At 34.0% G+C, this 22,448-nt stretch overlaps 1 protein-coding gene across 5 annotated transcripts in view; it reads right to left on the bottom strand.

Annotated features, from left to right (window-relative positions):
- Positions 1-169: 169 nt before the first annotated feature.
- FASTKD1 (FAST kinase domains 1) overlaps positions 170-22,448 on the bottom strand; it is a 34,311-nt gene continuing 12,032 nt past the window's right edge. For 4 of the 5 annotated variants that reach the window (XM_082396100.1, XM_082396097.1, XM_082396098.1 and 1 more), the window contains 11 exons: positions 20,301-20,699; positions 18,133-18,243; positions 17,237-17,368; positions 13,038-13,524; positions 11,718-11,832; positions 6,164-6,292; positions 4,829-4,960; positions 4,349-4,462; positions 1,725-1,863; positions 957-1,071; positions 170-410 (listed from right to left, as the gene is read on the bottom strand). In XM_082396100.1, coding sequence (XP_082252226.1) covers positions 309-410; positions 957-1,071; positions 1,725-1,863; positions 4,349-4,462; positions 4,829-4,960; positions 6,164-6,292; positions 11,718-11,832; positions 13,038-13,524; positions 17,237-17,368; positions 18,133-18,243; positions 20,301-20,699 — 1,975 coding nt within the window. In that variant the 3' untranslated portion in view covers positions 170-308. The remainder of the gene's footprint in view (positions 411-956; positions 1,072-1,724; positions 1,864-4,348; positions 4,463-4,828; positions 4,961-6,163; positions 6,293-11,717; positions 11,833-13,037; positions 13,525-17,236; positions 17,369-18,132; positions 18,244-20,300; positions 20,700-22,448) is intronic. The other variant, XM_082396099.1, reaches the window with a different exon arrangement.

The following is a 22,448-nucleotide window of genomic DNA, read 5'->3' as shown; positions in this document are numbered from 1 at the left end:
TCATTTAAATTTAAATAAATTTAAAAATAACAAAATAAAATAATATAGTTCCTGCCACATAGTATGCACTCAAAGAATGAACTGTAAACTACTTAAGTTTCTTAAAAGCTACATGTCTTTTACATTAAGAATTTTAAACAATTTCCCAACTAGATAGTAGAGAAAGTAGTCCATTGTAAAATGTGTTTATTTTAATAGGTATTAATTGACCTAGAAATCAATTCTACATTATTTTTTAATTGAATCAAGCCACTTAATTAAAATAAGTCCAAATATGACACACCATGATAACTAATTTTCAAAAAAAACTATGATGATGATTTGCCTTCTCCAAATATCCGTTCTCTCAGGTAGTCCATTCGAGCATTCTTTGTTGATAGTGCCATAGAGTTCCATTCAAAATGAGGGATCTGTAAAATATGTAGTCTGAATGAAAGCTCAAAAGCAGCAACAAAAAACATCAGGGAAGACCTCTAAGAATACTGAGAAGAGCTATAGGAACCCTAAGACATTAGTTTACATAAGCATAGCCTTTGAACCCTATTTGGAAGGTTGCCTTCTTTTGACAACACCTGGAAGACCCTTTTCTGCTTCACAGCTCCTTTCATCCTCCTGTTCCTACAATACCAACAATGGACATTTTTTCCCATGTGCCTTTCTTATATTTATACACTAGCCTTTTTCTCTTGTAACTCCATCCATCTCCATAGTGCCTCTCTTTATTGTAAGATGAATATAAAAATCAAGAGATCTTCTAGAGACAATTTAAAAAATTATTTTTATTTACTGTTCTTAAAAAAAAAACAGGGTGTTCTATTTCAGAGAGATTTTAATATAGCTTTTTTTTTAATATAAAAAAAAAAAGGTAATTCTACAACTTTCACCTTAAAAGGGGACACATGTAAAGCCAGTGTCTCTGGGTTTTTTAAAGGCTGAATTACATAAGTATTTCATACCTGAATTACACGATAGCCCAAAATTTCCAAGTGTCGTTTTTTCATAGCAGATTTTCCTTTTAAATGAGGGATGTTTCTACAAAATGCTCTCGAATCCAAAAATTCCAAAGCAATCCTACATAAGATGAAAATAAATATTTACTTCTGAAATTGAGAAACTGAATAATTATAAGCTTTTCAGGAACAAGGGTGCATCTTTATAAACTAAAAATCGCCAAATGAATAAATGAGTATACTAAGTTATTTTTCTACTTAAATTAGTAATTAATGACAAGTAGTCCGATTCATTAGAATTAAACCAAATTATAGTAAGTATCTGCATGCTTTCATCTATTTGTTTCTTTGTCCAATACATATTTATTATGCACCTACCATATGTAAGGCACTGTGAGGGATACAAAAATAAAAGGACACACTTTATAGTCTAACAAAGAACATGTGATACATAGTAAGTAACTGTAATGCAGTGTAGGAAGCAGCTATGTGCTATCCGAAAAGTAGAGAGGCATGGGAGGTCCAAAGAAGAAGAAGACACTATTTATTTCCACTGAGGACAACTTGAAGGTTAGTGCTTTAGATATTGCTAGGCTTTGGACAATGAAGGATGGAGATTAAAGCAGAAAGCACAAGAAAAGCAAAGGTATGTGGGTAGCATGCATGAGATACATGAGGAGCAGATTCTACTATAAATAATCCTTGATAGCTGAGTTCATTAAACCGTGCCGAATTTAACACTTAGATAACAAAATCTGAAACTAAGAAAGGTACTTTTCAGCTCCTGGTGGCAGTCTTGATCCAGCTATTTGAGTATTTAATTCCGAGTGTATTTTTGGTAGTTTTCCCAAAGTTGTATTATGGCTTCCATACGGAAGAGGTTTTTTCCTTTTATCCAAGATACACTCAAAATCTATAAGAAAGTACAGGAACCAACAATATGAATTAGGTAAATTCTTATAGGTAAAATTTTAAGATATATTTTAAATATTTATATGTGTATACAAAGACACACACACACACACAAACATGAAGAATGAGGTACCTCCCTAATTATCCAACTTATTTCATTTATTTATTTTGGCCACACCATGCAGCATGCAGGATCTTAGTTCCCCCACCAGGGATTGAACCCGTGCCCCCTGCAGTGGAAGCTCGGAGTCTTAACCAATGGACCGCCAGGGAAGTCCCTATCCAACTTATTTTATATATATGATCTAGTCCAAGATCACCTCTCTTTGAAAATCAATGAATAAAAATCAACCAGCAAGTATTACTAAACTATTATTTAGCATGGGGGCTATATTTAGCACTGCACTAAGCCAAATCACATTACAGTTTTATTTTAATCCCCTTAAATCTCTTGGTCACAATTGGAGGAAGCTAAACCAACTCATCTGAAAATTAGTAAAGACAAAGATTGAAGCATGTATCCTGTCTTTCCTGTATGAACTGTACATAGGGTAACTAAACAGTTGACATAGGAAAGTTCTTTTTAGACAAATTCCAACTAATAAATGCAGAATGACAGATGCAGAATATCACTACTTTTCCACCCTTGATGAATAATGCATTTAGACAATAATTTTAATGGCTACTAAAATCAGTAGGTGAAAAGCTGATGGGAAAGCTTCCTAACGGATGAGCTGACAACATATAAACACACTGATGAATCTTAACATAATAAAAAGGGGACAACCAGAATTGTATGTCTTCTGATAAGATGCAATAAGAAGCACATACCGCCTATGAAAAAGCTGGCCAAAAAAATCACCACTGCCACTCCCAAACTAACCTGAATCTAATCAAGCCTCTAGATCTAACTACTGGTTTACAGGAAAAATGGAGGATGCAGGAGCATGTTGAATGACACCACAGGGTTTCAACTGGAAAAGTCCAACAAACAGTAAAATAAAACATATAAAAGATAATTGAGACACTTGAACGTTGACAAGCTGTACAATATTAAGAAATTATTATGAATAGTTGTAGAGGTGAAAATGATGGCACTGTGGTTATATATCCTTTAAGATATACATTCTAAAATGATATATTATCTGTGATTTGCTTGAAAAGGATCAGGTGGGACTCTGGTTAGTGAGTATTAATAATTTTTAATGCTGGATGAGGGTTCATTACACTATTCTATTCTTGAATATGTATGACATTTTTCCATAATAAAAACAATCATAAAAATGTATTTAAACCAAGAAAAATGAAAAAAGAAACAATGAATGAAAAGGAAGAAAGAGTAGGTTTAATTACCTATTCTTTACATATAACGGAAACTGGGGCACTGAAGCATCTTCAAGTTAATTATCGAACATGAAATATACTTTTCTCATAAAGAAAATGAATTCTGGAGCTAGAATGCCTAGGTCATCCTGGCTTTGCCATCTGCCAGCTACATAACCTTGGGCAAACAACAATGTCTCTGGGCCTCAGTTTCCTTATCTATAAAATAGAATAATTTGCAAAACTTATAGGGACATAATAAGTTTATTATATATAAAACACATAATAATATCTAACACATAATTAATATGTAACATAATAATATGTAAGTGTGTCAATTACTGTTGTTGTTATATGAAATTACAGCATTGTTTGAAAGATGCACATACCAGCAAAAAACCTTAATAAATCACAGCATAGTCATTCAATGAAATATTATGCAGTCACTAAAATAATGTATAATTATATTTCTTGGCATAGAAAAATATTCACAACATATAAACAAAGTTACAAACACTATAAAATAAGCCATTTTGGTTTTTAAAAAAGTCAGAACTTTTTAAAATACATATTGCTTGCACACATGAACATGTATTGCTTGTAAAATTAGAAAGAAAACAACAAATGTCATTAAAAATGAAAAAAAAAGTCAGAAGGAGAAACATAGACACCAAAAGTAAAGAGTGTTTGTATCATGGGTGATTTTCCTCTTTTTGTTATCTGTCCTTTCTGGTTTTTCTATAAGCATGTATTATGTATCATATAAATGAGTGTTTTCTTCCAACCCTTAGTTCTTAATCATACTACTGTATTGTCTTAATTATACCATATCCTTATATACAAATATTACCAATTAAATCTTATTTTTAATGATCTATATATATTTTCACATAAAAATAAGCCTCTTGACAACATGAGGTACAAATATGAGTTGGCAATACAATGGGCTTGGGATATAATAATCTTAGTTCCCCGACCAGGGATTGAACCCGTACCCCCTTCAGTGGAAGTGCAGAGTCCTAACCACTGGATCACCAGGGAATTTCCTGAAAATTTCCAAGATAATGAAAAAATTCAAAAAAAAGTTTTAAAATTCCAATTGATAAGATGATTATGTTTAGTTTGGCTTTCTGAAAGTAGCTAATAACCTACCAAAGACTTACCTATTGTGTAGTAATAAGGTGTAAGAACAGAGGCTTTTACAAAACTGATTCCTCCTAGTACCTCTGCTAACATTTTATAAATCTGCTGTTGTGCTCCATTCATACTGCCAAAATCTTCAGGAAAATAAAAATAATTAGTTCACTTAAAATAATCAGCTTTTGAATGAAAATCATCCCATATCTACAAACTGAAAAATAGATTAATATTTCCAACAAGAGCTTCCATGTATTGTAATACCACTTGCAATAACACTAAATTCAGCACAAGTTCTTTGGCTCTCTACCAAAAGAGGTTTAGTGTCCTAAATATTAAGAAATTCTTACAACACAAATTTCATCTACAAAATGGTTCCATTAAACAAGTTATGGCACTCTTGGGAACTCTGGTGTCATGGTTAGGTTTAACAATAAAAACAGTGCACTACCTAATAATGTACTTTAGAATTAAGCTTTACTTTCTGACCCAAACAAAACTCAAACCTTTTTTATACTGCTGTTGACAGAAGCGGTCATGAAACCATGGAATCTGATATTCAGGACATTCCAAGCAGACTGCTCTATTTAATTCCATAAGACGAAATTGGACCTTCATATTTAGAGATGAACATAAAACTGAAATTTAAAAAATACATTAATAGACTTTGATAGCTTGAACTTAGCAAAGACGATTCATTTTTCACATTCATTTATCCCCATAATGGTTGTAACTTTTATTCTCGTATATGTACAAAATACGTACGTATTCTCATACGTACAAAATCATTTCATTTGCATACACATACTTTATATTTTTTAATTATTACATTCAGTGGGATTATTAGGACAAACACCGATGTTTTTCACTAATTATGAATATTAAAACTACATTTTAGGGGCTCCTCTGGTGGCACAGTGGTTAAGAATCCGCCTGCCAATGAAGGGGACACGGGTTCGAGCCCTGGTCCGGGAAGATCCCACATGCCGCAGAGCAACTAAGTCCATGCGCCACAACTACTGAGCCTGCGCTCTAGAGCCCACAAACCACAACTACTGAGCCCACGTGCCACAACTACTGAAGCCCGCGTGCCTAGAGCCCGTGCTCCGCAACAAGAGAAGCCACTGCAATGAGAAGCCCGCGCACCGCAACAAACAGTAGCCCTGCTCATCACAACTACAGAAAGCCACGCACAGCAACAAAGAACCAAAGCAGTCAAAAAAAATTAAATAAAATAAAAACAAAAAAACACTACATTTAAAAAAATACTACTAAAGAATATTCATTGACCTAATATTCCACATTTAGCAATCTATCCTAAGGAAACAAAGATGAGGGCAATGACTCATGTATAATAATCATTATTTATAGTAATGAAGAATTGGAAACAACCTACATGCTAACAAATTTTATTACTTCCTTATAATGGCAGATTCTGTAGACTAAAAAATCATGACATCAAAAAATATTTAATGGCATGGAAAATTGTTCAAAATATAGTTCAATGACAAAAGCAACAGACAAAAGTGAACATATGTATAATTCAAATTTTGTTTTAAAATATATATAGGTATATAAACATACACATAAGGGCAGGAGACAGAAAAGAAATACTCCAAAACATTAAAAGTGGTAGTTTCACTTGGTGGTAAGATTATAAATAATCTTTTATTTTCTATTTTATACTGTCCTATAAATTTTCTACAATAATCAGGAAATACTTTTATAAACAGAAAAAAAACCCCAGTATTAACATTTAAATGCTTTAGTATGTAGGTAGAGCTGAAACTTGGATATAAAATACAAGTGATAATTTATTAAATTAAAAAATATATACATACGTTCAAGTTGAGAATCTAATTTGGCTAAGAATCTTATGTTAAAAATTGCCTTCAGTAGATCTTCTGAAAAATATTCACGTGTGGCCAAAGAGTAACCAAGAAACACTAACATAAGAGGATCCAATATACCTAGAACAAAATTAAGATTAAAAAAAAATTAAAATGTACAGCTGCTTCACATATACGTAATATATACTTTATTCAGGTAAAACCAGGTTTTAAAAAAATAATACAAACACAACCTTGACAAAATTAATCTATACCATCACAAGTCCGGATAGTGGTAAAGTGGTTACCTTCGGGTGGGTGAAGAATGGGAAAGAGGGCCGGGGAGAAGGGTACTATGCTAATATTCTATTTCTTGATCTGGGTAATGATTCCTTGGCTGATTCAATTTGTATAAATTCACATTCTATATATATACTAAGGATATGTACACATTTCCGTGTTATTATTATACTTCTATTAAAAGTCTTTAAAATTGCCTTGAAAAGAGAAAGATTGAAAACAAAGGGTCAGTAGAGTATGTAAAAATTAGTGATCCCAGTCTCTATATACTGATAATATTGCTCAGAATGTGTGCAGAATCTTTCTAAGCACTGTACAAATATTAACTCATTTAAACTTCACTTCAGTGTAAAGTAGGAATGATTATTATCTCCGTTTTATAAACTGAGTGTACTGAAGCACACAGAAGTTTAATGACTTGCCCCAAGTCACATGGTTAGCAAGTGGAGGGTGAGATTTAACTTGGAGAGTCCAGCTCCGGAGTCTGAACCACGGTCTTGTGCTGCTCTCTAGGGCTCTCAGACCCCCAGGCGGTAGACATATATGAAGCTCAGGTCTCACCCAGTACCTCCTCCCTTACCTGTCAGCCAGCAACACAGTACGTGTCCCAGAGTATAAGGCTTGAGGTTATTTACCGGATTTGCTTCATCCAAGAGATATTTCTTTTCTTTTTTTTTTTTTTTCTTAATTTTTATTGAAGTATAGTTGATTTACAATGTTGTGTTAGTTTCTGGTATACAGCAAAGTGATTCAGTTATACATATATATATTCTCTTTTTCATACTCCTTTCTATTATGGTTTATTACAGGACATTGAATATAGTTCCTTGTGGTATACAGTAGGAACTTGTTTATCTACTTTATATATAGTATCAATAGTTTGTATCTGCTAATCCTAAACTCCTAATTTATCCCTCCCCCACCCCCTTTCCCCTTTGGTAACCATAAGTTTGTTTTCTATATCGTGAGTCTGTTTCCGTTTTGTCAATAAGTTCATTTGTATCATATTTTAGATTCCACATATAAGTGATATCATATGGTATTTGTCTTTCTCTCCCAAGAGACATTTCTGATGAGAGGGAAGGGGTCCTCTAAAATGTACCATTAGCAGCAATGTTCTTACAAAGGACAAAAAAAGATGTTAAATCTTTTCAATGTTTTGCTGAGTTTATTTAATAAAGCAATATCAAGTCACAAACAAGGTTAATAGCGATGATCTCCACCAGCAAAACTGATCTGCCAAAACTAATGTTTATTCAAAATAAAGAAAAGTATTATTCCATTAGAATTTTGCTTATACAGGTCTCCAAGAGTTTTCCAAACATTTTCCCAGTAAGTCTTAAAAAAAAATCAAAGCTGTACTTCTCAAACTCTCATCTCTTGTATCCTTTATTTGAAGAAAATAAAAAAAGAATGTATTTTCATTTCCTTCTGATTGTTGACACACAACTGAGCAACCAGGAGAGCACATTCAAAGTCTCATCTTTCAGTTTCAAGTCTCATCTTTCTATATATAGTTGTATTACTAAAAGGGGGTATATATGAATGCCACACATGTATACACCCATAAATGAATAAACACATACATATCAGTCCCATTTTGTCTATTAGAGACACACAAAAATAGACATGGTTAGACACTCTCTAGCATAGAGACCCCACAAAAATGTAGCAAAGTCCATGAGCATCATACTGACATAATTAATATATTTATACTGGTCTCACACAGCCTAACTAGAGGTCTACAAGCCTAGAGAAACATACCCTAATATAGAGCCTAACACCTTATGCTGGACGTGGAAGCTCCCAGTTAAGTATTTGTTGCTTGGATGACAGAATAGGAATTTCTTACTCTCCAGGCACAGCAAAAAGCTCTGCAGAAGCTGGTCTCTGGCTGTCTCTCCAACCTCTTCTCCTACCAACTCAGTCTCCCGCATTCCACTCCTGCCACACTGAATCTGCTGCTCCCGAAAGAAACCAAGCATGTTCTCACCTCAGGGCCTTTTGCACTTGCTTTTCTTTACCCTGGGATTCTCCTCCCCACCTATGGACATGAGTCACCCTCTCTTTTTTTTTTTTATTTTCACATCTTTACCAGAGTATAATTGCTTTACAATGTTGTGTTAGTTTCTGCTGTACAACAAAGTGAATCAACCATATGTATACATGTATCCCCATATCCCCTCCCTCTTGAGCTTCCCTCCCTCCCTCCCTATCCCACCCCTCTAGGTCATCACAAAGCACCAAGCTGATTGCCCTGCGTGATGCAGCAGCTTCCCACTAGCTATCTATTTTACATTTGGTAGTGTATATATGTCAATGCTACTCTCTATGTCCTAGCCTCCCCTAACCCCCCGTGCCCTCCAGTCCGTTCTCTACATCTGTGTCTTTATTCCTGCCCTGCCACTAGGTTCATCAGTACCACTTTTTAAAATTCCATATATATGCATTAGTGTACGGTATTTGTTTTTCTCTTTCTGACTTACTTCACTCTGTATGACAGACTCTAGGTCCATCCACCTCACTACAGATAACTCAATTTCGTTCCTTTTTATGGCTGAGTAATATTCCATTGTATATATGTGTCACATCTTCTTTATCCGTTCATCTGTCGATGGACATTTAGGTTGCTTCCATGTCCTGGCTGTTGTAAATAGTGCTGCAATGAACATTGGGGTACATGTCTCTTTTTGAATTATGGTTTTCTCAGGGTATATGCCCAGTAGTGGGACTCCTGGTTCAAATGGTAGTTCTATGTTTAGTTTTTCAAGGAACCTCCATAGTGTTCTCCATAGTGGCGATACCAATTTACATTCCCACCAATAGTGCAGGAGGGTTTCCTTTTCTCCACACCCTCTCTGGCATTTATTGTTTCTAGATTTTTTGATGATGATCATTTAGATTTTTTGAGACATCATCCTGACCGGTGTCTCACTTCATTCAATCCACGGTCAATGACATCTCCTCGCTCCATCCGGCCCACCTCACTATCCTCCATCCTACACACCCACCCTGCTCTAGTGGTCTTAAATACTTATCACCATTTCACCTTATGTATTTGTTTATTGTCTATGGCAGTTTCACCCCATCAGAAAGTAAAATCAACAATGGTAGAGTCCACCTGTTTTTATTCTCTCCTATATCTCCAGTGACTAAAGACTGCCTGACAATAAGTACTTGGTGAATGTTGACTGAAAAAGCAGTAACTACTGAGCCAGACATCTCACTTCTAAAATACACTATATTGACAAGTAAGACATGTGGGTCTGAGAAGAGAAGCAGCATAAAACCTTTTTCTTTAAGGCCAAACAGAAAGAAATACAATTCAGGACCAAAATAAAGAATGAAAAGAAAAAAATAATTTCCTGCCTCTGCTACCCTCACGTACTGCTTCTGCTAAGGCCAACAGTAGGAAGGAATATTTCTACTCCACTTTTTTCTGGTACTGAAACACTATTTAGACTTTTTAAAGAGACACATAATAATCAGCACCAGAGCAGCAACCTTTCTGACAATTAATAAACATCTACATAGGACCTTAAGAAATATTTATTTTCTATTTAAAAAAAGAACAAACTTTTAAAATTGACAACAATCAAATGTGATATGTCTCCAGAAATGATACAAATATCAGGTATATAGCACCACATAAAGGCATTTTTTGCTGAAAATGTTTAATCTGAATCTAATCAAGCATCTGTAACTAACTTCCAGTTTACTAGGAGCACAGGAGATGGAGGAGCAAGTTAAAAGAAAGCACTCAGACAAATGCAGAATGTGGCACAACCCACAATGGCCAATCTCTACTGCAAAAAACAAATATCAAGAAAAAAAAAGATTAGGAGAAAGTGACATAACAACTCAACGTTGGTTTCTTTAAAAAAATTATCAAAGAAAATTTGGTGACAATTGGGAAATTTTTATTATGGACTGAGTAGGTAGAAGGTGGTACTTGTTCACTTTCCTAAGTGTGATACTGGTATTGTGCTTACATAGAAGAATGTCCTTATAACCTGAAGTATTTAGGGCTGACACTTCAAGTGGTTCATCATACACACACACACACACACAGCAAATGTGGCAAAATGTTAATCATTATTCAAAAGCTACATTGTGGGTATACAGTATACAGATGTTTGTTACATTGTTCTTTCAATTTTACTGTATATTGAAAACTTAGGGACATTCCTGGTGGCACAGTGGTTAAGAATCGCCCGACAGTGCAGGGGACACGGGTTCAAGCCCTGGTCCGGGAAGATCCCACATGCCACGGAGCAACTAAGCCCGTGCACAACTACTGAGCCTGCGCTCTAGAGCCCGTGAGCCACAACTACTGAGCCCACATGCTGCAACTACTAAAGCCCCCGCACCTAGAGCCCGTGCTCCGCAACAAGAGAAGCCACCACAATGAGAAGCCCGCACACCACAACTAAGAGCAGCCCCCGCTCGCCACAACTAGAGAAAGCCCGTGTGGAGCAACGAAGACCCAATGCAGCCAAAAATAAATAAATAACTAAATGTCCCTTAAAAAAAAAAAATTAAGCATATGACGACTTCATGGAAGTGCACAACACAGCCAAAAATAAATAAATAAAAAATAAATTTATTTAAAAAAAAGAAAACTTAGATAACAAAAAATCTTTCTCTTAAGTCAATGCAGAGCAAAAAACAAACAACAAAAAACAAAAACCAGAGAATATTCTAGACCATAAGATACCAAAGAGATAACCTAATGGAATGAGTGAACCTTGATTGAATCCTGGGTCCAAAATAACCACTCTAAATAAGGTACTTTGAGAATGTGAGAGATTTAAAAATGGATTGTGTATTAGGTATTAGGGGACTATTAATATTCTTAGGTGTGATAACAGTATTGTGGTGATTTAGGAGATCATTATTCTTAGGAGGTGTATGCCTAAGCAATTAGGGGTAAAGAGTCACAGTGCCTACAACTTACTTTGAAATGGCTTAGAAAAAAAAAACAAGAGAGCAAGAGAAACAAACAGTAAAGCAAATATGATAAAATGTGAACCACTGAATCTACCCAGTGAGTTTATAGGTGCTACTTGTTCAATTCTTTCACTTTTTAATGTAAGTTTGACATTTTTCATAATAAAAAAGTTTAAAAAATGGATCCAAAATATTTTTTTAAGGTATAAAACTCATGGCTATTATCACTATCCTTTAAAAAAGGAATATGTCTTAGAGTAGCAGCAACAGTATCCTCCAACCTCCTCATCAATGTAGTACCAAACGATATACCTACTTAAGTAAGAATTAAGGCGTTGAAGGCAAGTTCCGAAAAATTCATCCCTTTGAGGTGGATCATAGTTCAGGGCGCTGAATGGAAGAATAATAGCAAGGATTGCAAAAGGATGAATCTGTAAAAATAGAACAAAAAAGTTATTGCTTCAACTTCAGCAAAACAAAACAAAATTTAGCCTAATTATTATCTTAAGCAGAAGTCTTTATCTAACATGCCTATAGTTAAATGAACGTGCCCACAGTTAAATGACACATGTATCATTCTGTTTATTAAGTTTTCTACCTTGTTATAATTTATTTAATTCCACCACTAATTTCTAGTAACTCTAAATATTAATGCAGAAAAAATAAATCAGATAAGCTACAGATTGATTTTGTTCGGTGTAAAATCCTGTTCCAGAATTCCTTAGTCATTAAAATGACGAGAAAATACTGTCACTAATTTCCATGATACCAGCACATTTTATAGACTCATAATATAATGTAATTAAGGAAGTTTCTTAGTTTATAATAATAATCATAATTCATTTTTCTTTCTTTCTTTTTCTTTTTTATTCATTCATCCAATACTTAATAACTGGCAGGCACTATAGACTTTTATTTTCACTTATTAGAAATAATGTCTTCTAAGTAAAAGCCATATCCTGATCTATATAATAGATTTTGTAAGTGATTGTCTTCTCACATAATCCAAAAAGCAGCATTTTACGAGTTCCAGAAATAAATGTGTAAGACACACTGACAATTCAAGAATATTGAAGTCAGTGGAGATCTTATAATTTTCTCAGTTTTCACGCTTACCTCACTCTTTTGAATAGTTTTTAAATAGTAAAAGTAACTATCACAGGATTATAGAAAACAAGAAAAAGAAAACAAAAATCATTCATCTTCTTTATCCTTATACAACTATTATTATTTTAAGAATTTCCTTCTAGTCAATGAGTTTTGACTGCTGATCTTAACAATATTTGTAATAAACCAAAAGATGACAGCTGATCTCCCCAAATCTGCACTGCTGGAGGAACGGGTTTTAAGGGGAGGAACGACAAACTGCTGAACCAGAAACTAGAGCTTAATTTTTTTTTTTTGGCCACGCCCCGCGGCTTATGGGATCTTAGTTCCCTGACCAGGGATTGAACCCAGGCCCTCAGCAGTGAAAGTGCAGAGTCCTAACCACTGGACCACCAGGGAATTCCCACTAGAGCTTAATTTTTAAACTTCAAATTCCAATCAAGTTCTCAAAGTACTTATGATAAACATTTATGCTTCTAGAAGTTGACAACTATATAAAACTAATGTGTAACAAACATTTCAATTTCACCTTTTCAATCTGCTGAAGGACCACTGAGGCTATCCTATCAAGTAGCGAAGTACTGAGGTAGTTAGTTCTAGAAATAAAAGATGCAATCCCTGCAACATTTATGTAATTAATTTCATCCATCAAACGCTGTAAGGTAACAACAGTTTCTTCAAGAAGTGAATCAGCAAACCAGTCTCCTTTTAAAGATTTAACTTCTTCCCATAACAGATTCAAACTGCTGCATTTTTGTAGTCTCTGACGACCGTAGTGATCTAATTTTTGAAGTAGTTTCAACTGTTTCCCAGGAATATTATTCCGATACATGTGATCATACTGAATACATCTTAAAACAGATGTGGCAAAACTATTCAGGTCATTTAGGTCACACTGTGGTAAAACTGCTTCAATTTGAGATATCCTCGCTTCGTCTAAGTGAGGAGAAGGAAGCATCGAAAGAGCACAAACCAGGAGGGAAATCTCACTAGGTATGACACTGACTTTCAAATAACTATAAAGAAAGAGGGAAAAATGAAAAGAACAAAATTAATACATCAGCAAAAAACCCGATACACATATAAGTATTAAAATATGAATATATAATTATTATTACAATTAATAGGTGTGATAGGCTTAAAATATAAGTTAATTTAATAAGGGTTGGGTAAATTCAAAGATGACAGCTTCTTAAAGGATTACTAAGGGAAGCCTTAAGATGTTCTAAAGCACAGCCCCAGTTTTTTATGCAAAAATAAAACCACAGTCCCTGACAAACAAAATGTCAGTGTCAGAACAATGTCTGCAGTGCTGCAGTTGGAGATGGAACTTGGACTGAATTTCTGATGTGACCTGTCAGGAGCTGGTATGACCTAGAACAGGCAAAGAGTGACCACTCAGTAATAGTGATTCCCTTCTTTCTTCTGCTACATAAGAAGCCCAACTTTAAAAAAACAAAACCAGGATAACAGCGCATACAATTGACCCCATTCTCTACTCCTCCTTTCCCAAATCCCTCTGGTAAAAGCCCTACCACCAGGACAGCAGTTGTTAAAACACAAATTAAAAACTGGGAGCTTTTAAAGAATCTTTAGGGTTAGAAGTGTTGGAAGAGATAATCAAATATAAATTAAAACAAAACTGAGTTACTTTTAAAAATATTAAGTTAGCATACTAAAATAATGATAATGTTCAATGCTAGCAGGGGTGCATTGATACAGGCTTTCTCATTCACTAACAGTAAACTTAAAAAGTTGGTGCAAACTTTCTGGAAAGTAATTTAGTAGTATAGCTTGAGAACTTTAAAAGTAATTATATCATTTGACATGATCAATCTCTGTCTAGTAAACTAGCCTAAGAAAATAATCTAAAATGCAGGCAAAGATTTATGTTAGGTTATTCATCATATTTTTTATGTGGCTAAAATTTGAAAACAGTCTACATACCCAATGAGGGGGAATAGTTAAGAGAATTATGGTACAATCATATGATGGGTAATATCCAATCACTAAAAACATTTACACATAGTTTTAAATGATGTAGGAAAATGCTGTTAAGGTTAAGTGCGGGGGTTGGAGAAGGAAGAATACAAAGCTGCACGTTCATGACTCTCAACTATGGAAAAAGAAAGCATATAGATATAGATACAGATATAAAATGTAAGTATATACCACGAGGAAATAAACCCAACTGTTGACCGTAGATGAAAGGGCTTACAAATGATTTTTATTTTCTTCTTTATATTTTTTTTTGTTTTCAAAATGATTTTTTTTTCACATCAAATGGGTCACATGTTGACATCATAACAGGTTTGAGGGAGGCACATCTCACGCAACAGTGTGAACGCCCAATCATCATGCTTATGAAGTACAAAAGGATCTCAAAATGATTTTCATATAATATTTGGCCCATTGCCTGACACAAAGTAGGTACTCAATAAGTACTAAATGACTATTTTATTCTTATAACCACAAAAAATTAATATACTATTTTATATAAAGAAAAGAAAGTCCCCAAGAGCTACATCTGTTTGCAGAATTGACCCAAGGGATAGGAACTCTCAGTATTTGCCAATCTTGTGATACTTGTCTGAAGATAAACCCCCAACAGACACAAACTTGCCAACCTCCATTGATGTTTTTCCTTATGGTGGTTCCTCAAATTCCAAAACTTACATATGCAATTGTGTTTATAATACTACCAAAAATCCACCAGCAGGGCTAAAATTAGAAAATAAAAAAATACCAAGTGTTGGTGAGGATATGGAGTAACAGGAATGCTCACATTTTGCTAGTGGTAGTATAAACTGGCACAGCCACTTTAGAAAACTATTTAGAGTTCCCTGGTGGACTAGTGGTTAGGATTCCGGGCTTTCACTACCATGGCCCGGGTTCAACCCCTAGTCGGAGAACTGTTAAAAAAAGAAAAGAAAAAAAAATAGAAAACTGTTTAGCAGAATCTACTGAAGATGAACATATGTATAACCTACAAACCAACAATCATACTCCTTGGTAAATATCCACAGAAATGCATACACATGTTCACTAAGAGATACATGTGAGGATACGTATCATAACAAGAATATTTATAATAGCCAAAAAGTGGGAAATAAACATCTGTCAACATTAGAACAGACTAAAAAAAAAATTGTTACATTCTTACTAGAGTATACAGCAAAAACATGGGTAAACCTCATAAATCCACCTGCCAATGCAGGGGACACGGGTTCAATCCCTGGTCCAGGAAGATCCCACATGCCACGGAGCAACTAAGCCGATGCGCCACAACTACTGAGCCTGTGCTCTAGAGCCCGTGAGCCACAACTACTGAGCCTGCATGCCACAACTACTGAAGCCCGCGCACCTAGAGCCTGTGCTCTGCAACAAAAGAAGCCACGGCAATGAGAAGCCCCCACTTACTGCAACTAGAGAAAGCCCGCGCGCATCAATGAAGTTCCAACGCAGTCAAAACTAACCAAATAAATAAATAGTAATTTTTTTTTAAAAAAAACTTCTGCTTTAAAAAAAAAAGAATTACTAAACTTCAACACTGTCATATTTGCTTCAAGTTTTTTAATAAAGTAAATTAAAACATTACATGTAAAGTGAAATCACCTGTGATGTTCCCACTCCTATGTTATTTTTCTGTTAGCATACCTGTAGGCAAACAGTATTGTGTAATTTAATCTTTTAAAAAAGATCATGCTGACCAAATAAATAATGTTGCTGGGCCAGTTTATGATATCTAATTTAGAACATAAAATTCTTAATAGAGGCTTTGTGGAAGTTGATGTTAAATATGGAAAGGGTGAAGACACAATAATCCTGTATTTAATCACCTTGATAAGAAGAAAGTTATTTAAGAAAACAGTGAATCTTCTTATAACATATCTAACATGCAAAATTATCATCTGATAAAGTGCTACCTCTTATTCTTCAGTTCAAATCTTAACCATAATGGATATCACCTTATTATAGTAAAAATCATTTTCAATTATATGCCACTCTTTTGATTACCGCATAGAGTCCCATGCCTGGTCTTTCAAAAATCACAGTAAGAAATCAAACTAGTATGGAAAAATGGATGGGAAAAAGGTTAATCTGCTTTTAATTTCATTCATTATTCTGATCCTTAAAATAAAAATTTTTAATGGAAAACTCCATTTTAGCATAATGCAAAGTCAATGGAAAACTGAATAACTTCTTAGTTGAAATATGAATGCTATATCCATAGAAATGCAGAAATTTTTAAATTATAAAGGGAAAATCTGTATGAAAACAGTTTTTCACTAACATTACCCCCACATATTTTATTTTTAAAGTTTCAAATTTAAAATTTTAATATGCTTTAAAACAGGCAACTAAGCAGACTAAAGGCCCCCAAATGTGAGCACTCCCAAATGGAGTTTTGCCTTCTTCAGCAGCTCCAATCTTTTCATCGTTATTCCATTCCAGCAGGAAAGGAGAATGGCTTGGCTTTGTGTATTCACATCCTAGGGAACTCATCACCCTACCGACCTCATTTCCATTTCAAAATATATCAAGCACAAGCACTGGCAAAATGGGCATGGCGGGGAGATGAGTGTCTTTAACATTTTTAATAACCTACCCATTTCTGCTTTCAAAACTTCCAACAACTCTATACATCATTAAAGAAAACAAACAGTGAAATAAAGAAATAAAAAAAAACAACAGTGAAAGACTTAAACACATCTATTTTAATCTTACCTAAGCAGCAATTCTCTGAGTTTCACAAAAAGCTCTTTACTTTGAAAATGTAGCAAAATCGATGCTTGAGTTATCCTCAATAACTCTACTGGTTTATAGTTATCCAAATGTTTATGCAGAATTGAAGCAATTCTAAAAAGAATGATAAAACATGTATTATAAGCAGTTCATTCATGTACTTTTATTAAACTTTTACTGAGGAGCTGTCTCATGCCAGACATGCTCTGCGCTGGAGAAACAGCAATGAATGACACAAGGTTTTCTGTTCTTGAAGAACTGTCTCAGGATGATGACAGAAATGTAAAACTGATTTAATTTTCTTCCTTAAATCCACTGGTCCTCTAATGGAGATGCTTAAAAGCAATGGGAAATGCGAAGAGACAATAAGTTGGAAGAATTAGGGCAGAAGGAATATCTTCTAAAGGAATATATTATATTATGATAATGAAAAGATAAGTATACACAATCTGAACCACGTATTTTTGTTTCTTCTTAAATCTCAAGTTAACAAAAAAGGCAATATATGGCAGTATGATTTCAAGGTAACAACTGTAGTGTGAAACAATTCAGGTTCATATAGATGTTAACTGTTCTGCAAAAACTGTCCTTTTAAAAAGTCAGTTCTGCTCTATGCTCTCCACTTTCCTAGATGATATCCTCTGCTTGAGAATGACAACAGCAGCAAATGAAATGAAATATGCTGTAAACTATTTAAAAATCTCTATTTTGAAAAATAAATTATTTAGAAAATAAACAATGACTTAAATGTTAATTCCTTATTTCTTCAAAACCAAGATTACAGGAAAAAAACATAAGTTTTTTTCTCAAAAAAAAAAAAAAATAGCAACTTATGAATGTCAACTAAACTTAACACCATGAATTTCAGAAAAGATTACTTTTTAATCAGACGTGAATTTCTGCTTTCCATCTCTTCCATTGCTCCCATCACTGCCAGAGCTTGATGGCTAGTCAACTCCTCTGACATCAATAATATAGTTGACTTAAGTCTAGAAGCAAAGAAAAATATTTTTATGTTGAAAAACTGATGATTAGCTTATAAAATTTTTTTAAAAATAAGTTCTTAGAACTTAAGAAACAGAAAAGAAATAATAGAAACAAAAACTGAATTCAATATATAATTCTAATTTTTCTCCCCACATAACTGGGGATAATACAAAACACTATTAAATAAAGAAAAATACATTGTTTTCTTCAAAGTAATTAAGGCCTCAGTATAATCCTAAACTATCTCTTAAAAAATATAAAATGTTTTAAAATTAATTGGTTAATTAATAATTCTAACATTGTAAACCTTGTAACCCTTAGCTAGAGAGCTAAGGAACTAACTAACAATTGATATTCCAACTCTACCCCAATTTTTAAAAACTGAATAAGATCTGACCAGGAAGTCAATATACCTACATATTAACAGAAATCTTATATACTAACTACTTACTGTAACATTATAAACTGAAAATTTACAAAGATGGTCCATTTTGAAACCATCCAAAGTAATCCAGTAATAAAAGTATATAAGTGTGCCTTTTAGAATAATTTAGAAGGCAAGCCTAAAACTGAAATCTAAAGAAAGCAAGATAAACTAATTTTCTATTCATCCTACATAGTTCCACACCATCCTTTTCACCAACCTTATCAAACATTTCAAACCCAGCTTCTCCCCATAGCTTTTCCCAACCATTTTAGTCCACATTTTTCTCACTCTTCTGTCTGTCCACAGCAGTTACTATCTATATCACTAATTTTAGTAGTTACTCATAAACTATGTTGAAGTGTCATGCTATTTACATATTTCAATTATGTATTTCTGTCCTCTCAAGTGGAATAAAAACTCCCTGAAGGCAGGGACTCAATTAAATTCAACTTTTGTACTGCCTTGGCATAAAAGATTTTAACAGTACATGGTGACAAAAAAAGAGAAAGATTCCAATAAAAGTTTTTTAATAATCATCTTGTTTCCATGTTGATACAGTCTCTTAAAATGTACCCTTAAATTTCTTCATATAATTCAAAGGACTCTTAAAAATAAAACTCTCCATGAAGTCTTTGCTAACAGAAATGAGGCAGATACCTCTATTATGTAACTCCTGGAACCCCTGCTTAACTGAATCTACTAATCACACTTATTTGTTTGCTCATATCTAGTAATCATGTATTAATTTAATATTTGCTCATCTTTATAGCCCAAATATTTCTATCTACATCAAATCTGGCAAAACAGACATAGAGAATGGACTTGAGGACATGGCGGGGGGAAGGGTAAGTTGGGAGGAAGTGAGAGAGTGGCATGGACATATATACACTACCAAATGTAAAATAGATAGCTAGTGGGAAGCAGCTGCATAGCACAGGGAGATCAGCTCGTTGCTTTGTGTCCACCTAGAGGGGTGCTGTAGGGAGGATGGGAGGGAGACGCAAGAGGGAGGAGATATAGGGATATACGTATATGCATAGCTGATTCACTTTGTTATAAAGCAGAAACTAACACACCATTGTAAAGCAATTATACTCCAATAAAGATGTTAAAAAAAAAAAAATCTGGCAAAACTGTAAATTCTTAAAAGATAGGAATCAGACCAAAATCACTCAAACCTGACACTGGGAACATATACCAATGTGCATAATAAATGCTTCTGATGATGAATGTGAAGACACCAAAGCATAAAATGGTCCATCGTTAGGACTACTATAATTCCGAATATTCCACACTCTGTACTGCGGGTGGGAGAGTCTTATCTCTCTGTGTAAAGCCAGTCACCTGGCCTAAGAAGGGAGAATAATAGCACTTAAATGATGTTCTCCCACATCCATTGCTGTGTTGGCCACCACGGGATTATTGGCCCCTATACAAAGCAGTAGGAGACAAAGAGTTTGAGATGTAAATTAGAATAATCAGAGAAACAATCAAGGAGCAGAGCACAAGAGATAATTCTCCCTTCTACAGTTGAGTGGAGTGACTTTTCTGACTTCCAGAACTGCAAGATCTAACCTTGAAGCCTCTATATATTCTCAACAAGAAAAGTAAAGTATTTTTAGCTGAACTTACCGTTTCTCTTCTTCAGGTCCTGCCACAGGTCCCAATGTTACAAACAATTTTACAAAGCTAGCAGGGTAGTCAAACAGAGGAATCATTTCTGTTAGCCTCTTCTTGGTCATTAAAATAAATTCAAAACTATGAAACTGTAGAGAGTGGTATAGACTAAGTATTTTACTGATGGAGTCCAAATCAAGGTGGTTCACATTGCTCAAAAACACTTTATTGCACCTTTCCAATAGTGGGTAATAACCATATTTAATATTTCGAAGAAACTGTACTATTCTTCTTGCAATGTTGACCTGGGAAGAATCTATGGTGTCAAAAAGTTGCTCTGTTTTGTTCACTAATTGCTCTTGAAAACGCTGTGATATTAAAGAAGATATGCTGACCATTAAAACAGACAAGCACCTGAAAAAGGAAGAAGATGCAAAGATTTTTACATTATCTAAGAAAAATGAGCAATTCTAAGACTAAATGCTTAAAAACGGAAAGGAACTGATAAAAATATTATAGGTTTTATACAACAAAATTTTTCTTTTAAATACTAATGGGACTTGAACTCTGATCTCCCAGTAATCAAACCCCTTTAGACAAAAAAGAATTGAAATAATATTTTTTTAGTGTGTATAATATCTCATTCTATAGATAAATGCTTTGAAGGAAAATATTTTAGTGAAATTTACTCAGAAATCACTCTGGGCCAACAGCCCATTGAATGCAACATGGAAAGTCTCATCCTATATTTTTGGAAGTAGACTTTGCTTTGTTACTCCTTTCTCTGCGTATCTGTAATTTACTAGTAAAAATCTTGGCTAACTACTTCTTCCTAATGAATGATTTCATATTTTTTAATGTTTCAGGCTACATTAATATTAATATATAACAGTAGGACAATATTGAACGTGAATATTTCTTCACTCAATAAACACTCTTAAGAAACATAAATCAATCTTCTAGGCACTGTGGAAGACACCAAAATTACAAAGGTGAGGTCTCTGCTTTCAAAAGACAGTTCTTACATGATACAAAAATCAAAAAACTCTAAATATAAGAATATACCTAATAATGAATAAAGAATGCAAAATGTAAGATATATAATAAACACGTGGGGATACTAATTATAAAACAATCTACAAAAGACATGAAAATATAAATCTAAAACTATCTCAACCATTAGGATAGGGGTACTGTTTGCATTTTTTTGTAATTCAAAATTTCTTCAATCTTTTCAATTAAACAAATTATTTTTTAAAAACTCAGCTGTACAATACTTTGGCTTCTCTAATCAAAATGTTTAATGTTAGTACCAATTAACATTAATTAGTAAACTAGCATTGCTATTTAGTTTAATCATGAACCCTTTGGATACGATTTTTTTTAATTGTATATATATTTGTAATTGCAGTTTGGAGTGGGGAAATGTCCAAAGATTTCATTAGATTCTCAAATGGGTCAATAATAATTTTTTAAAGTTAAAAAAATTTACTTTACAGTGATTTTTATTGTCTCTGCTTTTATAAGCTACTTTCATGTATGTGTGAAAATATATATAAGGTAAAATTTACCATTTTAAACATTTTTAAGTGTACAGTTCAGTTGTATTAAGTACATTCACACTGATGTACAACAACACCACCATCCGTCTGCAGGACTTTTTCATCTTCTCAAACTAAAACTCCTTACCGATTAAACAGTAATTCCCCATTCTCCCCTCCCCCAACCCCTGGAAACAACCATTCTACTTTGTTCCTATGAATTTGACTACTCTAGGTACCTCATATAAAGTGAAATCATACAATACTTGTACTTTTGTGTATAGCTTGTTTCACTTAGCATAATGTCTTCAGGGTTCATCCATGTGGTAACATATATCAGAATTTCCTTCCTTTTTAAGGCTGAATGATATTCCATTGTGGGTATATACCAAATTTTGATTGCCGAATCATTTGCTGATGGACATTAAGGTTGTTTCCACCCTTTGGCTATTGTGACTAATGCTGCTATGAACACTGGTGTATGCTATAGACTGAAATATGGTTCCCCCCCCTCCAAATTTATATGTTAAAGCCCTAGCTGGCAATATGACTATATTTAGAGGTAGGGCCTTCCAGGAGGTAATTAAGGTTAAATGAGCTCATAAGGATGGCAGGCAAACAT

Source organism: Balaenoptera borealis (genome assembly GCF_965194805.1).
Source record: "Balaenoptera borealis genome assembly, chromosome: 6".
Taxonomy (NCBI): Eukaryota; Metazoa; Chordata; class Mammalia; order Artiodactyla; family Balaenopteridae; genus Balaenoptera; species Balaenoptera borealis.
This window is presented reverse-complemented; position numbering and strand designations above follow the sequence as displayed.